This window comes from Corapipo altera, unplaced genomic scaffold (assembly GCF_003945725.1).
Source record: "Corapipo altera isolate COAL_440 unplaced genomic scaffold, ASM394572v1 74, whole genome shotgun sequence".
NCBI lineage: Eukaryota > Metazoa > Chordata > Aves > Passeriformes > Pipridae > Corapipo > Corapipo altera.
Window position 1 is genome coordinate 2,415,037 of NW_020884934.1, and position 22,958 is coordinate 2,437,994.

Consider the following 22,958-nt stretch of genomic DNA (forward strand, 5'->3'; position numbering starts at 1 on the left):
AAGAACATGGAGATACATGGGAATGAGCACAAGCAGCCACAGCTTGTCTGGGCAACCTGCGACAGGGCCTGCCCACCCTCATAGCCAGGAATTCCTTCCCAATATCCCATCTCTCCCTGCCCTCTGGCAGTGGGAAGCCATTCCTTGTGTCCTGTCCCTCCATCCCTTGTCCCAAGTACCTCTCCAGTTCTCCTGGAGCCCCTTTAGGCCCTGCAAGGGGCTCTCAGCTCTCCCTGGAGCCTTCTCTCCTCCAGGTGAACCCCCCCAGCTCTCCCAGCCTGGCTCCAGAGAGAAGCGTCTCCAGTGCCTCTCTGGCCTCTTTCCATCCCACACAAAGTCCGGAGTTGCGGCTGGAGAAGTTCCTCACGTACCAGGTGCGCGGGGCCGTTGCTGGGGGCCGAGGGCAGGCCGGCCCAGCGCTCGCTCTCCAGCTCCTCCATCACCTGGTTCATGGCGCTCCTGAGCCACGTGTCCACCGACACTCCGATCTGCTTGAGCAGCTCCAGCCGGGCCTCGGCCTTCAGCTTCACGATCTGAGGGCACAAACACACCTGTCCTAGTTAGAACAGCTGGGACCAGTTCATCACTGTGTGAGTGTAACCCAAAACTGTGTTTTCTATAGCCTTCCATGCCATTTCCCAGAAACTGTTATCAATAGACCATTTACACCACCTGCCCAGAGCAGCCCTGACTCCTCAGGCTATAAACTGGGTGTTAAGAGGCCTGCGAGACAGGAGGATGCTCCTGTCCTCACACCCATTGTGGAACTCCCCGCCCTGAGGGAGGTACTGGGCATTCCTGCCTGAACTGGAGAATATATATAATCTTGGAGTTTTGGGACTTTTTTAATCACTCATGGGATCCAGAGGAAGACTGCAACCACCACTCTCAATCAGACTGAGACCACCACCCTCGACCGGACTGCAATCACCACTCTTGACCAGACTGCACCAGCACTCTCACCAACAGGTTTTCCCCTCTCCTTTTCTTTGGACTCAGGGGGCCCAAAGAACACCACTCTGTTCATGCCCCAGGGTGATGGGTTATACATTTGGGTTTTGTGGGTTAGAACCAATTGTTTGTCTGTATAATCGTACTTATTGTATTATTTTATTAAATTGTTATTTTGATTTATAATCTCTCTTTTGAGTTGGGTTCATTTCCCCTGCCGGTTTACCTTTAAACCAGCACAACACCCAAACACAGCCAGGTCAGAGCCCAGAGACTGGGAATGGTTTTTCTAGGGATGTAAAAGCTCCGGGCCTAGCCGGTTCCACAGGTTGGAGTTTTTAAAAGAACATCTCAGAGGTTACATTTGCTTATTCACACACTCGAGCAGATTTTTGAAGGATTTTTGAAGCACGACAACCCAGAGAAATCCCAGGGTTTCTAACATTAAATTAAATTGATAAATGAATTCAAATACTCCAGTGTGCAGCCCCTGTGAGCTGGTAACTAAAACATCAATAAACCCGATGTGATACAAACACACACAAACCCACCAACTCTTTTCAGCACTCGCCAGAGATCCCAGGAAACTTCTTTTGTTATGGAAACAGAGGCTGTTAATAAGTCCAAAATTAATAAGTCCAAAATTAATCAATCCTGCTCCAACAAACAGTTTCGTGGGTTTTGTCTTCAGAACATCACAAAAAGGGGGGGTTTTCTGACAGCTGGGCTCACTTCAGCATCCTGGGCACAAATCCACAGCAAAGCACAACTCTGATCCAAATTATTCATCAGCTTGAACAGGAGCAATGGGAAGAGCAGCACGAAGAAATTCAGGATTTCAAGAAATTCCGAATTTCAAAGAACTGGAGGAGAAACCCAGGAATAAATCTGAGGATATTTATGTCCAGTGCAGCTCTATCATTACCCCCCCGTTGCACTTGCTCAGCAGAGCAACAAAAATCAAGTGATTTCCCAAAATTCCTTCAGTGAGTCACTGCTGGAGGAAACAACTGACACAGCCTGGAATTCATCCTGCATTTCCTTTCACAGCACTGGCCATTTTTAGCAAAGTTTCATGTCCTTTCTCTCCCTTCCAGGCCCTTCCACAGGGATCAGAAGCTCCTTCCTTCAGCATCACTGCCTGTCCTGACACACCAACTTGTCAGCAGCACTGGGAATCCAAGCAAAACCAGGAAAAACAGATGGATCCAGGCAAAAATTAGAGGGAAATTCCCTTTTCAGTAGTGGCTGAAGCACAGCAGACTATGAAAAAATACGTGTACAGTGAATTAAAATGTCAGTTGGTGTCACAATCTTACACAAAATCCTTACTATATATATAAAAATTTGTGTTGAGCTGAGATGATCCTGGTATTTTCCTTGGTTTTGATCCTGGTATTTTCCTTGGTTTTTACATGTTGCTGTTACAGAATCAGAGAATCATCTCTTTCTACTGAGAAGTCAGCTTAACTATTGTTAAGCTGAACCCCCAAACATGGCTCCATTTTCACTTTAAAAACATTTGATTCTAAACCTGATTCAAACAATCAAAGCACTTCTGAGAGACACTCTTTTTAATTCAGCTTAGAAAAAATGTCATTTTTAAAAAGTAGGTAAGCTAGAAGAGTAATATTTATCATGTCAAATATATCCTCCTGCTGCCTAAAATAAACAAGATGCTCCAAGATCCTTGACTGTGCCTTTAATTCAATTAATTTTCATTTACCCAGCAAATCCAGTGGAGTTCCCCCTTCTCTGTTTACACTCAGTAGTTTTAATAGTCAACAAATATTTGTTCCAAACCACAAATGTTTGGAGTTTCATTCCACTGCAGACAAACCATAAAAGTTTACCAGCATTAGGTCAGGCCTGCACTTGAAAGCTATTTATGAGCTGAGATTATATTTTTACCTAAATAATTAGACCAGATTTAACAGCTTCCTACCTAGATGAAAAAATCAAAATAAAATACCAGTTCTTAGTCTAAAACTTTGCTCTGCTTCTCACACAGGGACATATTTAAACCTGGCTTAGTGTGGCCTTTGGCAGTGCTGGGTTGGACTCAATCCTGGAGGGCTTTTCCAACCCCAAGGGCTCTGGGATTCAGGTTTCCAGTGGCAAACTGGCACTGCCCCATCCCTGGAAGTGTCCAAGGCCAGGCTGGACAAGGCTTGGAACAACCTTGGATAGTGGAAGGTGTCCCTGCCCATGGCAGGGCATGGAACTGGATGAGCTTTAAGGTCTCTCCCAACCCAAACTAGTCTGGGATTCCATGATCCCGCTTTCTGACAAATCCCAGGTCTGGATTACACTGCAAACCCACACCAATGAGCACCCTTAAAAAAAGCCTCAACCCATTCCCAAAGCCCTGCTCCCTCAAAAAGATCCTCTATTTCCATTTTATCCCTTTAATCCCTGCTTTTCCCTCCCGCTGGAATGGACCCCCCTGGCCACACGTGCTGTCCCTCCTGCCCCAGAGCCCTCCCCGACACACACTCAGAGACCTGAAAAGATTTAAAATCACTCTTTTCCCCAGCAATTCTGAGCATTCCAGGAAGGCAGCTGAGTTTCCAAAGCCCAGAAATGCCAGAATCCAGCCCTGGCTCCCAGCTCTGGGTGCTGCCCAACGTTCCTTGTTATTAAGCCTCCCTGCAGGACCAGCATTTCCCTCTTTCCCAGTGAAATTGCTGTTTACAATTCCCAATCCCCAATTATTATTTCATAATTAAATGCTGGGATGTCTTTACCCTGATTTCAAACCATGAGCCACCCACAAAAATTTACCCTTCTGGGGGGTTCCTGCTTCTCTGAGCTGGTTTTTTGCCCTTTGCTGGTGGGAGATTTGGAGAAGATGAAAGGCAAAAAAAACCCCAACAACCCCAAAGTTTTCAAAAATATAAACACTGTTATCTGTCCCTCACATACCTTTTGTTGCTCTCCATGGAAGAAGGAATAGTTTTGTTTATTTACTGTTCCAGCCTTAATTAAGCAAAGGTTTGAGACCCACAGCTTAGACGAGATGAAGATAAACAACTGCTCTGGAAGCAAAATGAAACCCAGCAAGAAAATCTTCCAGAGCAACAGCTGTTCCCAGGAAAAAACCCAAGTGGTTCTTTTCCATCCCCCAAACACACAGTTTTCAAAGCCTTTTAAAAAGGTATTGGGGTCAAAAGCAAACCCAAAAATCCAGCAAATCTGATCTAAAGTCACCCTAAATTTTGGTTTAGGATTGTTAAGACCAGTCTTAAATGGATTTTCTGGAGAACAGAGTTGCTTTATTTGATCTTTTTATTTGATTTCCAGGGTGCAGAACAACTCCAGTGCCTTGCCCAGGGTTTTTTTTTTTCCTCCTGAAGAATTCAAAATTATTTATTTTATATTTAATGAGCTTATTCAGATAATTAATTAGGATTACAAGTGGACCTAAACCATCTTCTGTGAGAAATATTTTATTCCACTGGTATATATTTCTATATAATTTTTTTTAATATTTATATGTAATATATTTAGTCCATGTTTTTCTAGTGGCAGGAGAAGCATCGCAAAATCAGAGAATCTTGGGATCATTTAGTTTGGGATCATGGACTGCCACAACTAAAGCCAAGTGGTTGGACACTCATTTGGCAAATTGTTTTAGCCAAGAAGGAAGAAACATGGAAAGGTTTTGGTAAAACACTCTGAGAAGACATTATTTTTATTTTTGTCCCTATTTAGTAACATTTTTTAGTTGAAATTTTAAGGCCAATACCTGAAAAAGCTATTAAAATGAAATAATTCTCTTCTTGAAAAGTAATGTAGCATTTCAATTTTGGAATTATTTGCTCAGTGGCAGATAAATGTGACTACGAGTCACTTTTATTTAAAAACAATTCAAATTCCAATCTGGAATGCCATGAATCCCTCCAACCCCAAAGTGAGTCTTATTCCACACAATTCAGAGTCCACTGCTATTCAAATAGGGATGGATGAGGAGTTTAATCCACAAAATTCAACTTTCACTGCCTTGGTGGTGTTTGGGATGGAAAGCCAGCGATGCCAAAACCACCCCAACCAAAAAAAAAAAAACCAAACATAAAAATAAATCCTATCCAACAGACTCACCCAAAATGTGGATCCTGGGGAATGAACTAATAAATGACATTTTCCAACACAACACTGAGTGGGTTTTTTAAGTGGGAGGATGGGCAGGAGGCTCGTGCAGATATTGCAGTGAGTTCATTTATATGCTAAATATCCTGCATGGAGTGAAATCAGAGGAGGCAAAGAGGAAATGAAACCCTGACACAGATAAGAGTGAATTCCAAGGTTAAGAAAACAGAGGGGAAGCTGTTCCCAGAGAAGAGTCCACCTGCAGGGACTGGCAGATGGATTTTTCCCAAGCTCAGGCACATAAAACATTAAAAATCCCTAAAAAGGGAAAGCAGTTGGTGGGGAAGAAGACAGAGAATAGTTAGGAGCAGTGTTGGACTTGTAGGGTTTAGGAAGTGGAAGGAGATGGAGAATAGCTGAAAGTAGTGTTGGATTTGGAGGGTTTAGGAAGAGGAAGGAGATGGAGAATAGATGGGAGCAGTGTTGGATTTGTAGGGTTTAGGAAGTGATTCCCAGTCTACCGGTAATGGGCTGAATGGAAATCATCCCAAATCTGTAAATAGAAAATGCAGTGTACATAAAATGTATGATGCAAACCCTTATTAGCACATTTCTCTGTGGTCCTGGGAATAAATACTGGTTCTGAATATAGTGAAAAATGTTGTGGATGTTCATAACCAAAAACATCAGGGAGATTTAAGAAGAGGTTGGACTAGAGACCCCCTCAAAGCCCAGCACCTGAATGACACTGCATTTGAACCCCAGGTTTATGGAACTGAGCTGGATTTTCAGCGGGGTTCACCTTTCAAAAGAACTGAATGAAAACAAACCCAAAATCTAGAAAACAAGCCAATCAATATATTTGTACCCCAGTCTAATTCCTGATCCTTTACCAAAAGGAGTCCATTGCCTCAAGCCCAACCTGCCCTTGGACACTCCCAGGGATGGGGCAGCCACAGCTTCTCTGGGCTGTGCCAGGGCCTCTCCACCCTCCCAGCCAGGAATTCCTTCCCAATATCACACCTAAACCTCTTCTCTCAATTTAAAACCACTCTCCCTTGTCCTATCAGTGTCTGCTGGGTAAAAAGCCACTCTCCTTTCCTGAAGGTCCTTCCCAACCCACCCCATTCCGTGATTCTGTGATCCCATTTAATTTCTTTTCCTGAAGCACATGGAATTTGCTTTTCTCCCATTTTTTGTGAGCAAGGAGTGACACCACCCCTGCAGGTGAATGTTTCAGTGCAGAGTACACACAGCAAAGGCAGGATGAGATGGAACCACGTCTGCTGGAGATGCAGCAGGAGCACAGGCAGGGTATGATTAATAAACCAGAGCCTCAGCCAGCCCAGGAGCTCAGCCAGCAACACAACTGTCAGCACAGCCAAGCAATAAATATCCAAGATATAAGGAAGAGGGAGAAAACAGCCCTCCAAGCACCACTAAAAATGGCCCTTTTGCCTCTGAACTAATCAAACCCAGCAAACAGCACCTTGATGAGTCTTAACCAAGCCTAATCTGGTGCAAACACTCTCCTGAGACTTGTAGATGAACAACTGATGAGACAAAATATAATGAAGTGCAAACAGGATTAATTGCTGTGGGGGCCCCAAGACCTTTCCTGAGCAAAGGGAGAGCAAATGTGAAACCTCCCACCATCCTGGAGAAAGGAAAGGAGCATTCTAGAAAGCTTCACCTTGTGTTTTCCCTATTTCCACAGCACAGATCAGCGGAGACAGGACATTTTTGTCCCCAGCAGCTGAAAGATTAAGGGATCCAGGCTGTGGAGGAATGGAAAGCTTGATTCCTTCCTTCCTGCTGCCACAAAAAATCAAAGCTTAAAACACCCAAGTTCTGGTTCAGTTACCTGAGCTGGATGAGTGAGTATAAAGGAGCTGCAAGAATGGTTGATTTCCCCAAATTATCAGTTTTTCCAAATTCAATTTCAGTATCAATTCTTAATTTTCTTCACTGACTTCCTTTCCAAATGATGCTTGAATTGTGCTGCCTTCACTCTGACCAAGCACCTTCTGCTCTCAGTGCTTGTCTTTATCCAAGCCCACAGCAGTGGTGGAGTTTCTCTAGATCTAAACTCTATTAACTACCATCAATTTTACTGCTCTGCCAGTGCCAGAGGTATTAAGAGTCACAATCTCACATTATTACAACATCTCCTCTAAAAACAAGCCAGCAAGACAATAAAAAACCTTCAACAAACCCCAAACTGTCTGTTTTTCAGAAGAAGATGTGTGTTCTGGTTCTCAGTCCCAGTCATATCTGCCCTGTATCAACTGCAGAGGAACACTCTGCTGGAAGTCCTAATTTTCCCCAAACTTTATTCAAGGAGTTTGCTCCCCTGAAACATCATGAGGAAAAATACCTCCTTATCCCAGGAAGAAAAAAATCAGGGATAAACCACTGAGGTTTTATGTTCAGGCACCTTGTAAGACAAAAAACTTGGGTTTCTGTAACAGTCTTGATTCTGATCCACTTTTACTTGATTTCTTTGCTGTGGTTCCAAATTTCACCCACACCATCACAAACTAAACCTAACACATTTACACCAGTAAATCCATGAGTTATAAGTATGATATGCATCCTGAGTTATTCCCAGGGCTTGGATTTCAGTGGATTCAGGGTCTCCAAGGAAGAGGAAAATGAGATGAGCACATCTGTGCCCAAAAACACCCTGGGGAAAGCCCATAAATCCTCTCCAAAAGGTCCTGGCTCAGCTCATCCTGAACCTGCTCTGTCTTCTGGCACCGGAGAGATCCATCAAGGATATAAAATTCCTCAGGGAAAAACAAGTGGAAATGTCTAGTGATGACCAACACAGCTCTGCCAGAAGAAAGGCAGAATTTAATCCCAAAGTGCTCATGAATTTATCTTCCCCTTCAGGAATGATGAGGAAAGAAAAGGAGGAAGAGAGTGGATTTGCAAAGGAAAAAACACCAAGGAGCGGAGCAAGAAGCCAAAATAGAACAGGCAGGTTACTCCAGACATCAAAATTCCCATAAAAAGCATAAGCATTTAAAGAGAAGAATACAAAAAAATACCCCAAAAGGAAGATGGGAGAACACCTCCGAGATGAAATAACACTCAGCAAGTGTTTTCCAAGCACTAATGGAACACACAGATCCTTTAAAAACAAAACAATGATTCTTCCCAAGAGCAGCAGCAGCACCAAGTCCTGCAGGTGGTTAAGGTTTGATGTGAGAAGGTGAGAAGGAACTGGAGAGTGTTGCAGGGGGAATTCCCCTGGGCTGTCCCAGGCAGGAGTAAAACACCTTCCAAAATGTGACCCAGAAAACACTTCTGGCCTTGGCTGGGGGACTTGTTTTCCCCCCCTTGATTTATTTCCTGAATTAGAAACATCAACCTGGAACAAAACCTGTGTAATCTCTCTTATTCTACTTTTCCAGTCCTCTTTTTCTGAGGAACAGGAAGCATGGGAAAATCTGTCTCCTCCTTAATTCCAATAACTGGCTGTTGACTCCTGCCACCCATCCAGAAACCTTCCAACCCTCCTTATTATCCTGAAATCCACCTTTTGGAGGCACTGAGGTAAATCAGGGTCTCTTTGCTCTGCTTTACTCACCAGCTGCAGCTCCTTGACCCAAACGTGGTGCAGCAGGACAGGGAAAGGACAATTCCCCACCTTCCCTACACCCCAAATACCCAAATGGAACTTCTCCCACAAATATCATTCCCCTCCCCAACCCTCAGCAATTCCAACTTCATCGGCTGCACTTAAACACGCAGCAATGTCTGATTTTACAGGGTGGAAAGACTCATCACTGCATTCCCAAAGAAAAGGTTTTAAAGCAAAGCTTAGTTTCTTCTTCTCTGGGATTTCATATGTGTAAAAATCTCTTGACTAATCACTGGTCTTGAACTCAGGCTTAGAGAAGTGGGGACTGACAGGGGCTGGGGCTTAAAGAAAAAGCCATTCCTAAGTGGAAGTAAAAAAAAGCTCCCTGAATTCACTTATTGGCTTATCTTAAAAAAATAAACAATTTTGTACTATAAATAATGTGAGTGGCAATACAGAGAAGTCCCACAAAGTGGGACCTGCCATCCCAAAAACTCAGGGATAACTTCAGGATTTTAAAATATGCAGCAGAAAACCTGGATCAGAGGAGAGAGAAGTCAGTAAAAATCCCCCAGTCACTGAGTCCCAGACTCAGTCACTTGGTATTTGCCCTGAATTCTGTTGTGAAACAGAATTGTTAAATATAAATCAATCGATCAATCAATATATGAATAAAACAGAATGTGTTAAATATGTGGAAGGTACGGAATGGTTTTCAACACACTGGAAAACCAAGAAAACATGGTATTTGGCTGTATGAGCTGTAACACATCTCTGGGAGAAAATAATTCATATTTATTTATATAAAACTTCCACTTCTTGGCACTTTCCTTCCACCCTCTGGCACTTCAGTTCCAGACTGATTTCATTTGGGCTTTTTATAATATTTTGATGGGAGAACCTTCTCCTGGGCAACTTCTAATCCTGGTTTTACTTCTTGCTGCTGCTGCTGCTTTTATCTTGCATTCTTGTGCTCTCTGCCCTTGCATATTTAATCATTAACTATAACTAATCATTATATATATATATTTATCTATACACACACACACAGAGAATGAAGCATTTCAGAGCCTGTTGGAAACAATTTACTCAAAATAGGTTTTTAAACCACTTTTTGTTGGGTTTAGGTTTTTAGCTCAGCATATTTAAAAAGGGAGCTTAGTGTTTCTCCCACCAGGAGGAGGAATAATTTCCCCTCGTATTTTCCAGCCTCTTCAACTGTAAATCACATTCCTAATTACCTCAGGTACTCTGAGGTATGAGAAGCACTTCACTGAAACAATTAGGTTTGCTCTACAGTTTTAATTAAGCAACTCACTCATCCAAAAAGCAACAGATTAGTTCCTGGTGCCTGAAATAAGACTTTTCGAATCACTGGCCATGAAAACAGTTCACTTGCACTAACCCAGCACTGGCAGCCAAGTAGGGAGTTGGTTTATCTTTTCCTGAGTGTTTCTTAACCCCCAACGAGCCTCATAAACCTCTTTAACTTTTTCAAAACACCTCCCAGGAAAGCAGCAAGAGATACAAGGATTATTTCTGATGTTTTCTCGTCAACATTCTGAATTGTTCTATCAAAACCCAACTACAGCAGAAGCACACCAGAAGAAAAAGCATCGAGATAGAGATATGACCATCATAATTCCTCCGAGCAGAGGGAAACTTGCAGACTTGAGGTTGTTTTTCCTCTTGTTTAAGATAAAACCCCTAAATATAGAGCTCCTTGACCTTTGCACGAGAGTGGCAAACGCACCAAGTGCAATCACTCATCATCAGGAGGTGTTTTGAACATCCCTCTTCTGCTCTGGAGCCTGTCATCGAGTTAATTCTGTGATTTGACAAGGATGAAACGACGGAAAAAAACAGCGCCTTAAAATTCCCTGATTTCTGACGCTTCAATTTATGGTCCCACCACCAAAACTAGAAGAGCTGGGACACAAATCTCTCCCAGGGAACTCCCTGCTCACCTCAGCCTTGCGGATGCTCTCTCTGGCTTCGTCTATTTTCTGCTCCAGTTCCGCTCGGCTCTGCTCGGACATCACGGGCCCGTGGCATTCCAGCTCCTCCAGGGTCTGCCAGGAACAGGGAAACACCCAGAGTCAACACCAGCAAAACACTCCCAGGAGAAATATTTATGATGGTTATTATTTACTAGGATAAATATTCCCAACAATTACTGTTCAATTACAGGCAATGGTCCATCACTGGAAAAAAAAAAAAGGTGATGGACAAGGGAAAACAGCACCTGAGAGCACAGAATTTCACATGGACATTCCACTTAGGGGAAGGCTTCCAGATCTTCACCAAAACATCAGATTGTGGTAGGAACCGACTCATCTATAGGCTGGTAGTTCCATATTTGAAAGAGATACGTTTTTGCATATTTATGTCAGGAATGTAGAATCCCAGAGTTTGGGTTGGGAGGGACCCTTAAGGATCATCCTGTTCCAACTCCCTCCCATGGGCAGGGACACCTTCCACTAGACCAAGTGTCATAACATTTTTTAGAGATGTCAGAGCATTTTGGATGTTGTTTTTCTGCAGCTGATGCTCCACTCGGGGTGGGAACTGTAGGAATGCTTGGGAAATGAGGCAGAGTATGGTGACAACACAACACACTCGTCCCTGGCTGCCTTTTAGAGGAAAAGCAAAGAACTTTTGTCCTTTTTCTCACTCTAAAATACACCTTTCAAAAGACCTGATGCCCCAGTTAGGCTGCCAAACACAGCCCCAGGTTCTTCTAAGCCAAACAGGTAGAAATAAATTCATCAATACACGATTTTATTCCTTCAGATTAGATTTAAAGTGCACACTACTCATGGATTTTCCTGCTGTTGAAAAGACTTGTGATCCCCAAATGAGCATGGGTAATAAATACATGAGAGAGTGGAGGGAGGAGAATCCCAGGGAGATAAGAGAAGCCCTGAAAGTTTAATTTGAGCAGGAGGAGGGTGGGCACTTGCAGTAAAAAGCAGCAGCTCTGATTTCAGGTTCCCATGGGAATAACAAAACACAATGACAAAGCCTGAGGGGCTGCAAACCCAGAAAGGCTGGGATGAAAATGGCAGGGAGGGGGGACAGGACAGAAATAATCCCTCGTGCCCCTCCTTCATGCCCCAAATCCCTGTGTACAGAGTGTCCCCCACCTACCCTCTGGCTGTGAACGATGTTTTTGTGCTCCCTGGCCACCCTGGTGGCCCATTTCCGAGCCTCCTTGTTCAGACTGTGCTCCTCAGTCGTTCCAGTTTCCGATTCCAGTTGTCGACTCTGGAACAGAAAACAAGGGTATGAGTCCTGACACAGCCCCAGGGGGAACCTCTGTGGGGAAAATGGTGTTTCCATACAGGATAACTTTATGTTAATCAGTCTTGTTTCATATGAAACAAGGAGGACCCAAGCAAAACAACTGTACTGGATTTTGGGATGGGACCAGGCCGTGGAAAATGCAAATCAAAGTTCCCAGGAATTCACAGGAGTTTCAGGAGCATCAGTGTGACACTGGACACAACCACAGCTCTACTGCAATGACAGACAGCCACAGTGAATCCAACAGAAATACAGGCACAGCCATCCACCAAATCCAAGAGATGAGGAATAATACCCAAGGATTCACCTGATTTCTGAGGTAAAAATTGTTACAGGCAGCAAAGATCACAGAATGGTTTGGGTTGGAAGGGACCTTAAAGCCCATCCAGTCCCATCTTTGCCATGGGCAGGGACACCTTCCACTAGCCCAGGTTGCTCCAACCTGGCCTTGGACACTTCCAGGGATGGGGCAGCCACAGCTTCTCTGGAAAACCTGTGCCAGGGCCTCCCCACCCTCCCAGGGAAGGATTTGTTCCTAAAGATGAAAGGTTCAGTGTGATCCCACAGGCCATGTAGGCTCGTTCTTAGTAACTCTCCCCCTGAAGAAATTCCAGTTGAAGGAAGATGAGTAGTTCTCTCCTGTCTACAGATGGAACAGAACCTGTCTGGAAGTCTGAAGACTTCCCAGAATGTAATGACTGAAATAATTCCCAATCTGTCATTTCCATAACTGCACTACCTAGTGCATTTATCATGGAATCATTTGGGCTGGAAAAGCCCTCCAAGATCATTGAGTCCAACCTTTCTCCAGCACTGCCAAGACCACCATTAACCCATGGCCCTGAGTGCCACATCCACATGGATTTTAAATACCTCCAGGGATGGGGACTCCACCACATCAAAGGAGGGGTTAAGGGGAGGCAGCACTCCCTTGTTGCTCACAGTGACCAAAAAAACCACCCCAGAGGCTTTTCCAACCCGTTGGAAGATGTCCAGATATTTGATGTCAAATCCAGAAACAACCATTCCCATGGAGTTCACCCACTGGTGTGCAACAGAACCACAAAACTCATGTTTGTGGTAGTTTTGAAAGTAGAAGGAGTCGTTGGACAAGGTGTAGGGCAGCCCAGAAGAGGAGGAGGGTTACAAGCACGTGGGTGGCTCTGGAATGAACAGGTAGGAAGGTGAAGCTGCAGGTGAATATCTCTTCACCCATCCCCTCAATTTAATTATTAAGTTTGCTTTTACCTGCTTTTATTGAGGTGGATTTACAGAATCCCATTCCTTCACTACTGACCTCTTTAATTACCTCACCAAGTCAGTGCAAAACTTCAACAGGACAAACACATGGATTTATTCACATCCCATCCCTGACATAACACTGGACCTCAGTTTATTCCCAGTTTATTGTACAGCTTCTCCCACAGCTTCCACCTGAGTCTTAACAGCCACAATCCTGAGCAGAATCCTATAAACCACCTCATAAAACATCTCATCAGGAATTCCCAAAGTTCCCATTCATCCTGCTCCTACACAGCAGCTCATTTTCTTCTCCTAAGCTGGACAAGCCAGGGGAAATGCCCAGTCTGGATACCTGGCTGAGAACAGTTTCAAACCCCTCAGGACCTGGAATGCTCCCTGAATCCATGGCTGGGAGGGACTTGACTTGACCTGACCTGTAAAAGAAGCTGCTGCCACTTCAGGAGGCTGTGGAGGAACCTGGAAGCAGAGGAGCACTGGGAGGTGGCTGGCATGGAAAAGTAGGGATTCAAGGATAATCTGGGAAGTCTGAACTCTCAGGGCAAGGGGGACATCAAACAAGGAATGAAAACCCAGCTGCATTTAAATAGGTGAGAAAAAGGAGCTAAACCAGGTTTATCCTCCAGACATCAAAACCGAAGGGAAGAAGGTGGGGAACTGAAGAATCTGCTCTTGACCTGATTTACTAAATTAAGCTCGTGCTTAAGTGTCGTCAGGACTGGAACTTGGTGGTGGCAACATGGCCAGTGCCTCAATTTAACCTCTTCCAAAAAAGAGGGAAACCAAACCCACTCCCCGTGGCCAAGGAATGAGGGAAGAGCCAAAAAATCCCCCAGCTAAACATAGCTGGACATTCTGCTGCTCCCTCCGGGCTTGGATTACACTGAAAACAGTGTTTAGTGCTAAAAATTCAATCAGGAACCCAAGAGAAAGGGCTGGATGGCTCCAGGCAGCTCAAAAGTTGAGAGGCAGCAACACTGTTGCTTAAATTAACACACGAATTTAGTCTGCAAACATGTGTCCCTCCTCCAGTTTTGCCTGGAATGTTGTTGCAGGTGCAGAAGTTGCAAACCCAGTCTATGTTTTTATTTGTCAGTTATATCTGGACATGTGCTGTCTTAAAAGTGAAAAAAAAAAAAACCTTGGTTTTTGAGCCTTCTTTATTTTTTTTCTCAATTTTTGAGGCTGAAGCCTAAAAAAAACAACCATAAAAATCACTTTGACAGAGGTAAAAAGTGGGAAGGATTTCTTGCATGCAAAGGGCCAACATAAAACAGGGATAAAAATCAGGCATTTCCTTTAAGAGGTGAAAACAAGAGGTTTTCATGCCAAGGCTGCAAACCAACACTTTTGGGAGGAGGGAGGAACACACATGACATTTTTCACACAATTCACAGCTAAACTAAGCAGTTTTAGCAAAATCATGAGCCAAGTTTAGGGCTTGTTTTAGTCTCTTATTGTAGAACTAATTAAATTTAATTTAGCCCAGAGTGAGCTCGGCCTTACTCACATTTTAGGTAATTTCTTTCCCTGAATTGCTGAATTTCTCCTAAGCAAAAATTCCTAATAATTTACAGATTGATAAAATTAAATAATACCTTTATTCGTAATATATATTTAGCTTCAAAAAGGTTATACTTAAAACCAGTCTGTTCTGGTATTAAAAGATCAATAAAACGATACAATAACTTATTGTTAATATATATTTTGCTTCAAAAAGGTTAAACTTATAACCAATCTGTTCTGGTATTGAAAGATTAATAATATTAAATAAGAACTTACTTTTAAAGTAGATTTAGCTTCAAAAAAGTTACATTTATAATCAGTGTGTTCTGGTATAAAAAGACTGAAAACATTAAATAATATCTTTACTTTTTAATATATTTAGCCTCAAAAAAATTATACTTTAACCCAGTCTGTTCTGGTATTAGACAGATCACTCTAAACACAGAAATACAGGCCTTTTTAAAAGTATATTTATGTAATTTATATAAAATTGCCTCATAGAAGTAGCTGAGCAATTCAACATATTCTGTGTATGACAGTGAGGGGAAATTCATCCTTTTTCTCACAATCCACCCAAGAACTGCCAAATAATGAGGGGGGGGGGGAAACTGCAAAACTTTCCCCTCATCTTCCTGAGGTGTTTTTGTGCAAATTACAGTGGGAAAAAGATTGTTTTCATGATAAAAATCAGTTGGGCCCCAGCTTTTCCTCACACGCTCCAAGAAAACCTCGGGATCTGGAACATCCAGGGGAAACCAGGGACGAAAAACAGGAAAAAGGCCTCAAAAACGGAGCGTCAGCTTTTTGGGGCCGTTCCCCTCCCGCTCCAGGGACACGTTTTATGTCATTTTTTTGGCTCATTTTCTCTCCTGGATGAAGGAAAAAGCAGCTTTTCCAAGCAGGAAACGGAGAAAAGCTGCTGAATTTCCTTTCTCTTTTGCCCTGTTCTTATCTGTGAGCGTGGGGACGGCACGTTTTCCACACCCTGCATTTCCAGGGAATTAATAAATATCCCTTTCCTTCAGGGAGGATGTTGGATGATTAAACTGTCCCTGAATTGAGGATCCAGGGAAGGCCAAGTTGTGCTGGTTGACTTTTCTTGGGAGGCTGAAAAGATTCCAAAAGACTCTTCCCCGTTTTCCACATTCCTGTTGGTAAACCCAGTTCAGGGATTCATTTCTTGACAGGATTAAAACTGATTTAGAAGAAGAAGAATAATTTCTTCCTAAATATTTTTAAAACAATTTCTTGAAGGGAAAAATGCTCTGGTTTAAACTTTTTTCAAAACTTCCTTCTTTTTTTTTTTTTAAACTGGAATTGCTGTCCCTCAAAACAAGACATTGAAACAATTTCAATAATTTAATCATGTGAACAACTGTTCAAATTCAAGCTCCAACCAATTTTTTAATAATGGATAAGAGCTGATCGATGTCAAATATTTTTGGGTTTCTCTCTGTAGGCACTCAAAACGGTACATTTCACCCACTGTTAATGTGATGTTGGGGATCAAAAATCCTGAAAATTGAGATGGAAAACTGTTTCATAGCTTCTTTTCTTAGGAACAGACTTTTGGAGGCTCTGTTGGGATCATTTTGAAAGCAAACTGAGCTGTGGGTGCTGCACACAGCTGACCCAAGGATTGCAGAGAAATCTATTTTCCAACACTTTTTGGAACTGCTCTTCTCTTATAAAGCAAAACTTTGGGACAGGCCCTGAGAAACTAGAATTTACAGCAGAATTCCACATAATTTCCAACATTCTTCCTGCCTACAATACTCAAAATTTCATTCCAGTAACAGTGTAATGCTCCAAACTTTGCCCTCAGTCGTGGTGGATCAGGGATTCAGCCTGAAGAGAGCCCATAAAACTTGGGAAAGGTTAACAGCAATCTTTAATGAGATGTATTCATCACTCTGCTTTGCATTTCTTTCAGTCTTTGGTGTGAAATTTTTTATTTTGTCTTTCTTTCAGCCTTTGGTGTGAAAATTATCATGCACAACCAACAGGAACTAAAAGCCAACTGATCAACTCTGCAGATTATCTGCAAACACGTGGCAAAAGAATGCTTGATAATTGTTCTGCAATTAAATGCTGATTCAACAGAAAATTAAACAAAATCTGACCAATTTCTGACCAAGTCAAAAGCCTGAACAAGAGCCTTCAACCCCTTGTACTTGTTGATTAAAAATTGGGAATGTGTAACCTGTTACCCATCCTGTCAGCTGAGCATAATTAGACGGATCAGAAAGTTTAATTTAATTATTTTGGGGAAACTGGCAGCTGGAAGCTCCAAAGGCTGCAGTGCACTGAGGAAATGCTGGAATTCTCCAGCCCAGGTGGGTTAAGGAGGTACAGAAGTCACTGGATGTGAGGGACAGGGACAGTTTTAGACCTGGAGTGAAGCTCCAGCAGCACATGAGTCCCTGGTGAGCCCACACAAGTCAAGGAATCCTGTCATTTTTCATGTTGAAGAGTTTAACAGGAGGGAATTACAGCCCTGTTGGACATGGGGATAACCCTCTGGAAAAGGAAGAGAATTAAATTAGTACCAGGGCTGCATTTCATCAGTGCATCCTAATAAGCTCCACTTGTCAGAGCATCTTCCCCCTCACGGTGGAGCAGGAACCAATTACACCCAGCACTGTCTGGAGCTGTGAAATTTTAATTCATGCCCCCAAAAGCTCAGAATATCAATTACAAGTGCTGTGCAAGCTCAGGAGTGTGAAGCTGCTCCCCGTATTTAAACACCTTTAAATTGATTTTTCCTTCTCACTGCGAACAAAGCTCCCCCCCTTTTCTATATCTATTTTATTTATTTAATTTATATTTATTTTATGGTTTGATAACACATATTCTGCATTCTGTTGCCACCTCCACGTGGGTGTAAATTCAGCATATCCCAAGCCACATGCACATGGATAAGGACACAAAGGTACCTCTGCTATGGTCATTCTCATAGCACTGACAGGTGAGGGCTCAATCTCCACCAGCTGAACTGCATTAAAACTCTGGATGCACAGATCCCACGGGGATGAAAACACAGCAGCAAAGGTTAGAAAGGCTGGGAAAGACACTCATTGTATTAAGAACAACCTCAAAGTTTATCAGGGAATACCCAGAGCTGGAAGGGATTGTCGAGTCAAAAATCGCACCATGGTGCCCAATTTTTTTATGGGAATATGGACTCTGTGCAAAGAAGCAGAAAGGAAAATCAGAATCACACTTTCTGATAAGGGAAATACAAAGGAAACTGTGCCAGAGAAGTTGGTGTGACTGGAAAAAACCCCTTTTATGCAGCTGCTAAGAGGAGTCTCAAATTAAATCACCTAAAGTTCAGATCACTGCTGTCCAAATCGGTTCACTAATGAATTCAAGCAAGAAAAAGCTGCACAAGGTTATATTTTTTAAAGAGCCAGACTTCTTTTAAACTGCTATTTCTTAAAATAACATTAGCAATGTTGTTGGGCCGTGGACAATCCACTTTAATCAAGGGGCTGCTGTTTGGAAATGTGTTTAAATATCCTAATTTACCCAATTTTCATGTCACTGCTTTGGAAGCAACACATACACCAAGAGAATATTTTTGGAGGTTATTTTTGGAATGCAGTGTTTCACCAGTATTCTTTTAGAGTTAATAACTCCTTCTGTGTATCTCTAAGCATTCCTTGAATAATTCAGGTGTGCAGGGACACTTGACTTGGTTACAATATGAATATGATGAGAACCTCCCAGCAGGGATAAAAAGGCAACAAAATTTAGTAAGAATTAGAGCAAAATTTAGTAAGAATTAGGTTGAAAGCAGAGAAACACAGGGCTGTTAGTCATAAAAAGCCAAAAAACATTCTGCTTTTCTGTGGCTGACACTGAGCCCGTTGGATGCTTTTACCACCAAAAATCCAGCATGAGGTTAAACCAGTATGGGATTTCAGTGAGCAACATTCTCTCCCACATTTCTAGATAAAATATATCGGAAATAGAAGAATTCTGAAGGTTCTTACGGTGTCACTGTCACTCGGCTGGAATTGGAAAGGCTGAGGTTTGTGGAACACGGAATTCTCCTGTAGGAACAGCTGGAGGTTGTAATCCCGCACCACCTGAGGGAATAAAAACAGGCCTTTGACACTCCTCGTTTTGTCAGTTGAAAAACATCTACAGAGTAAAACCAGCCCTTCAAACAGAGCTAACTGTGCAGCAGAACTGTGAAGGAAATTCAGAACCTCGTTCAGAGGACAAGCACCTAAAATACAACTTTAACCTACAAAACAAGGGGAAAAAAACAACTCTGGAGAAGACACAATGTGGTGCCACTGCCATCAGTATTTCTCCCTTCTCTTTGTGGATAATTTCTTGTGTAATGTTCTTTCTTAGGCTGAAATGTGTTAATTTTACAGAAATTATCAGTTGTGGGAGCTGAAAAGACTATTTGGAGTAATGCACATAAAATCAGTTGCAAACTTCATCTCTCTCTATTAAATTGCTTTCAGAGGAAACTCTCCAAGCCTGTGTTTTGTAAAGCAAAACCACTTCAGCTCCTAAATTTGTTTAATGACACGTTTCAGAAACCATGACACATGTCCCTAAACAAACCTCTCATGTCACAATTTACAGAGATTCACAAAGAAACACTCAGTGATTGCAGCAGGAAAAAACAGTAGCACTGCTTGAAAGACTCTCCCAGAGCATTCACTGCTTCAATGGGTGGAAATGAATATACAGCAGCACGAAATTATAAATATCTATTACCAAAGTGAGGGTACAAAGTGGATAATAAAGATGGTATTTATCCAGAAATAGCAGCTTTTTGCATGACCTGGGTGGACAACAGGAAATACAACTTGTCCTCTAATGCAGCGAAGTGTTGCTGAAATACTGAGCTGTAAAAAATTAATCTTCAGTTAAAGAAAGTAAATAGTCCTCCAGGGCCAATAATACACGCAAAAAAGGACATAATTACTGCTCCAGTTTGAGCAGTTGAACACGAACACATTCAAAGGAGAGGAAGACAGTCAGGGATCTGCATCAGGAATTCCCAGAAACAGAAATGCAGAAAATACTGAAGAAGGGAACATCTGAAGCTTCAGATGATGCTCAGCACTGATCATAAATATATTTTAAGTTAAACAGCTATTCCATTAAATAGTCCTTTTAGAGCCATGTGAACACTGACCATAGCACACAACTCTGCCATGACTAATATACGGAATTATTTTAACTTCAATTAGGAAAAAAAACCCCAAAATGTAGTTACTGAGGGCGTGAAAACCTACACAGATATTTTAATGCCCTCAATTTTCACCACAGACCTCAGACATCCAAGCAACTCAGTTCTTCAAAGAGGAAAACCCATCTTTACAACAGCAATCCTGAGGGATTTTCCCTCAAAGCCACAAGAAATGAGAACAATTGTTATCAGAAGAGGAAAATGTGCAAGCCCAGCAAATTACATGGTGCATTTTGCACAATATATTTGACAATTGATAAAAAGAAACTTAAAAGACTCCAAAGCAACACACTGTTCTTTGGGATTAAACTGCAACTTTCCCAAATAGATTTTTCTGTTGTTCAGAAATTAAATCAATGCAATGTCCTCAGACAGGTTTTTTTTTTTTAAGCCAATGTCAAAACAGACCTGAAATCAAATATATCCCATGTGAAGAAAAGGCACAGGCAGAGATGTGTACGAGGGAAATGATTTGCCCTCTGACCAGAAAACTCTCAGAATCGAGATTCAAAACAGCAACTGGAATTTCAGAAAATGCTCCAACGGAAAAATCAGATGTGCAAGAAGAAGAAATGCAAGAAGTGAGAGAAAAGTGAAAAGGGAGTTAAATTTCATTTTCACAGAATCCCAGGATGGTTTGGGTTAGAAGGGACATTAAAGCTCATCCAGTCCCACCCCCTGCCACAGGCAGGGACACCTTCCACTAGCCCAGGTTGCTCCAACCTGGCCTTGGACACTTCCAGGGATCCAGGGGCAGCCACAGCTTCTCTGAGCAACCTGTGCCAGGGCCTCCCCACCCTTCCAGGGAAGAATTCCTTCCCAACATCCCACCTAAACTTACCCTCTTTAACCTCAGTGTTTTTATTCCAGCAGCAGAGGTAACATTTCCAGCACATTCCCCCCGGGAATGACACGGGCCACACTAACCCAGCACAATAAAACCCCCAAAGCTCCAACAAATGATACTGTAACTACGAAAAACCTGCATTTTGGACAGAAAATCTGGTTTTGAGGCCTTTCCCTCCTCAACCTGCATTCCATGAGGTGACAGCCAGTCCCTAAGCCCAGCCCAAGGAGCCATCCCTGGCTCCCTGACATCCAAGGAGGTACTTCTGGGAAGAAAAACTTGCCTCACTCTAAAGCAAATACAACTGAATTCCATCCTGAAGGACAGTTCAGATGGAACAGCCCAAGGATTTCTCCCAAAGACCTGAAGTGCCTGTTCCAGGCAGAGCTTGTGATCTCAGGAAAACGAACCAGGAGCACATGAAGTGTCCAAAATGCCCAGCAATCATTTCAAACCCTCGCTGTGAGGACAGGTTGGGCTTTATCCCAAATAGCCAAGTTGCAAATTTATTCCACGTTTAACACTCGAGCTGCTTTTGAAACCCACGGGTGGGTTTTGGGAGAGTTTCTACTCACTTTGGAGCTGGTTATTCTAATGTTAGCTTGAGTTGGAAAGAAAGGAGAAGCAAAACCCAGGGAAAAATCTCCCAGTGAACATATTCAGAGCGAGGCACAGGTTTTCAGGAGCAATGTAACTCCAGTTTTCCTTCTCTGCATTCCTGAACCATGAGGAGAGAAGCAAATTGGTGCTGAGGAGCCTGTTCAGACCTGCCACTGGGATTCACATTTTTGTTCCTTCTCCAGGCTCTGAAGGAAAGCAGGAATACAACTGTTGCCTCAAACACAGTGTGTGATGTTGTTACTGTGGCAAATAAGCCAGACCTAGAGGCTCCTGGCCTTGCAAAGTCTGGCTTACACAAGCTCAGTACACACAAATATCCCAGGAAGGGATTCCTAAGCAAAGGAGGATGTGACAGTTTAGTTGGATCCAAGTCCCAACCAGGCAGCACTCCAAGGATTTTGAACACAAAGGATGTGACACAACAGTGAGAAATTAATTATGAATATGCAGACATGATACAGCATAAAATATTATATTAAATATTAGACAAAAACATAGAAACTATGGATTTAGTTAAAAGATGCCAAGTCTGTATTTTCAGGGAACACATCTGAACCCTAAATGAGGCACCCCAAGGTAAATCATAGCAAGTCTTTTTACAACAGGAGATTAAATGGTATTTTGATTATTTTTACAGCTGCTGCCAAATACACTCAGAGCCAATTTTTCACGCCCTCCCTTTCTGTCTATGAAGGGGTGAGATCACTTGTTTGCAGGTGAGTAAGGAATGTGTTAAATATGTTTTTACTCCACAGGTCCCTGTGTAAATGAGCTGTTTCTGTGCAGGTAAGGTAATAAATAAACAAAGGAATATTATGACTCTACCAAAGCAGCTCCTCTGAGCTCAATGGCAATTATTATTATTATTATTATTATTATTATTATTATTTTCTTTTTAGCCCAGTAGATGAATTATTTAAGCATCAAAATTATCCTGTCTGGTGTCTTTTAACTTAACAGCACTCAGGAGAAACCAAAACTAATAACCCTTGGCACGATTTTGGAAGCAAATCTTAAGCCTGGCAACTTTCATAAACTGTAAGGGTTTGGGTACAAAGGATCACCGAGTTCAAACTTACCCTGCTGGAAGTCTCCAGTAAAAACTGGAATGTGTTTTGTACAGCTTGGCACGTCTCTAGTTCAGTCCTGCTGAATGCCATTAAATAATCCTTAAGGTGATCATATATATTTCCATCAAGGGCCTGTGTGAGGGAAAGAATGGAGGAAAATTGAGAAAAGCAGGAAGTGCTGGATATCTGATTTATTAATATTCATCTTTAGATTTTCAGATGCTCAGACTGGTTTTTTTAATACATGTACAGGTGTATTTCTCCTGAACTCAGCAGTGACAGCAAAGTTCAAACTCTGTTGTAACCAGAGGTATAAAAATCACATCACACAGAGGAGGTTACAGGTTTAATGCAAGTTTTGTGTTAAACCTGACTTTGAGGTGACTGATATCATTTAAATATTCAACTCTGCACATATTTAAAAATATATTATATAGATTTTGCAATGGATCATACTTGGCAGATATCCACTTAAACAGTGTATTCATGGCAATGGTG

General features: G+C 42.3%; 1 protein-coding gene across 2 annotated transcripts in view; it reads right to left on the reverse strand.

The window, feature by feature from the left end:
• The window catches only part of FCHSD2 (FCH and double SH3 domains 2), a 112,024-nt gene that overhangs the window by 10,248 nt on the left and 78,818 nt on the right, over window positions 1-22,958 (reverse strand). Inside the window, exons 9-14 of one of the 2 annotated variants that reach the window (XM_027660012.1) lie at window positions 22,470-22,592; window positions 18,700-18,795; window positions 17,638-17,709; window positions 11,780-11,896; window positions 10,597-10,701; window positions 372-533 (exon numbers count right to left, since the gene is read on the reverse strand). In XM_027660012.1, coding sequence (XP_027515813.1) covers window positions 372-533; window positions 10,597-10,701; window positions 11,780-11,896; window positions 17,638-17,709; window positions 18,700-18,795; window positions 22,470-22,592 — 675 coding nt within the window. The remainder of the gene's footprint in view (window positions 1-371; window positions 534-10,596; window positions 10,702-11,779; window positions 11,897-17,637; window positions 17,710-18,699; window positions 18,796-22,469; window positions 22,593-22,958) is intronic. The other variant, XM_027660013.1, reaches the window with a different exon arrangement.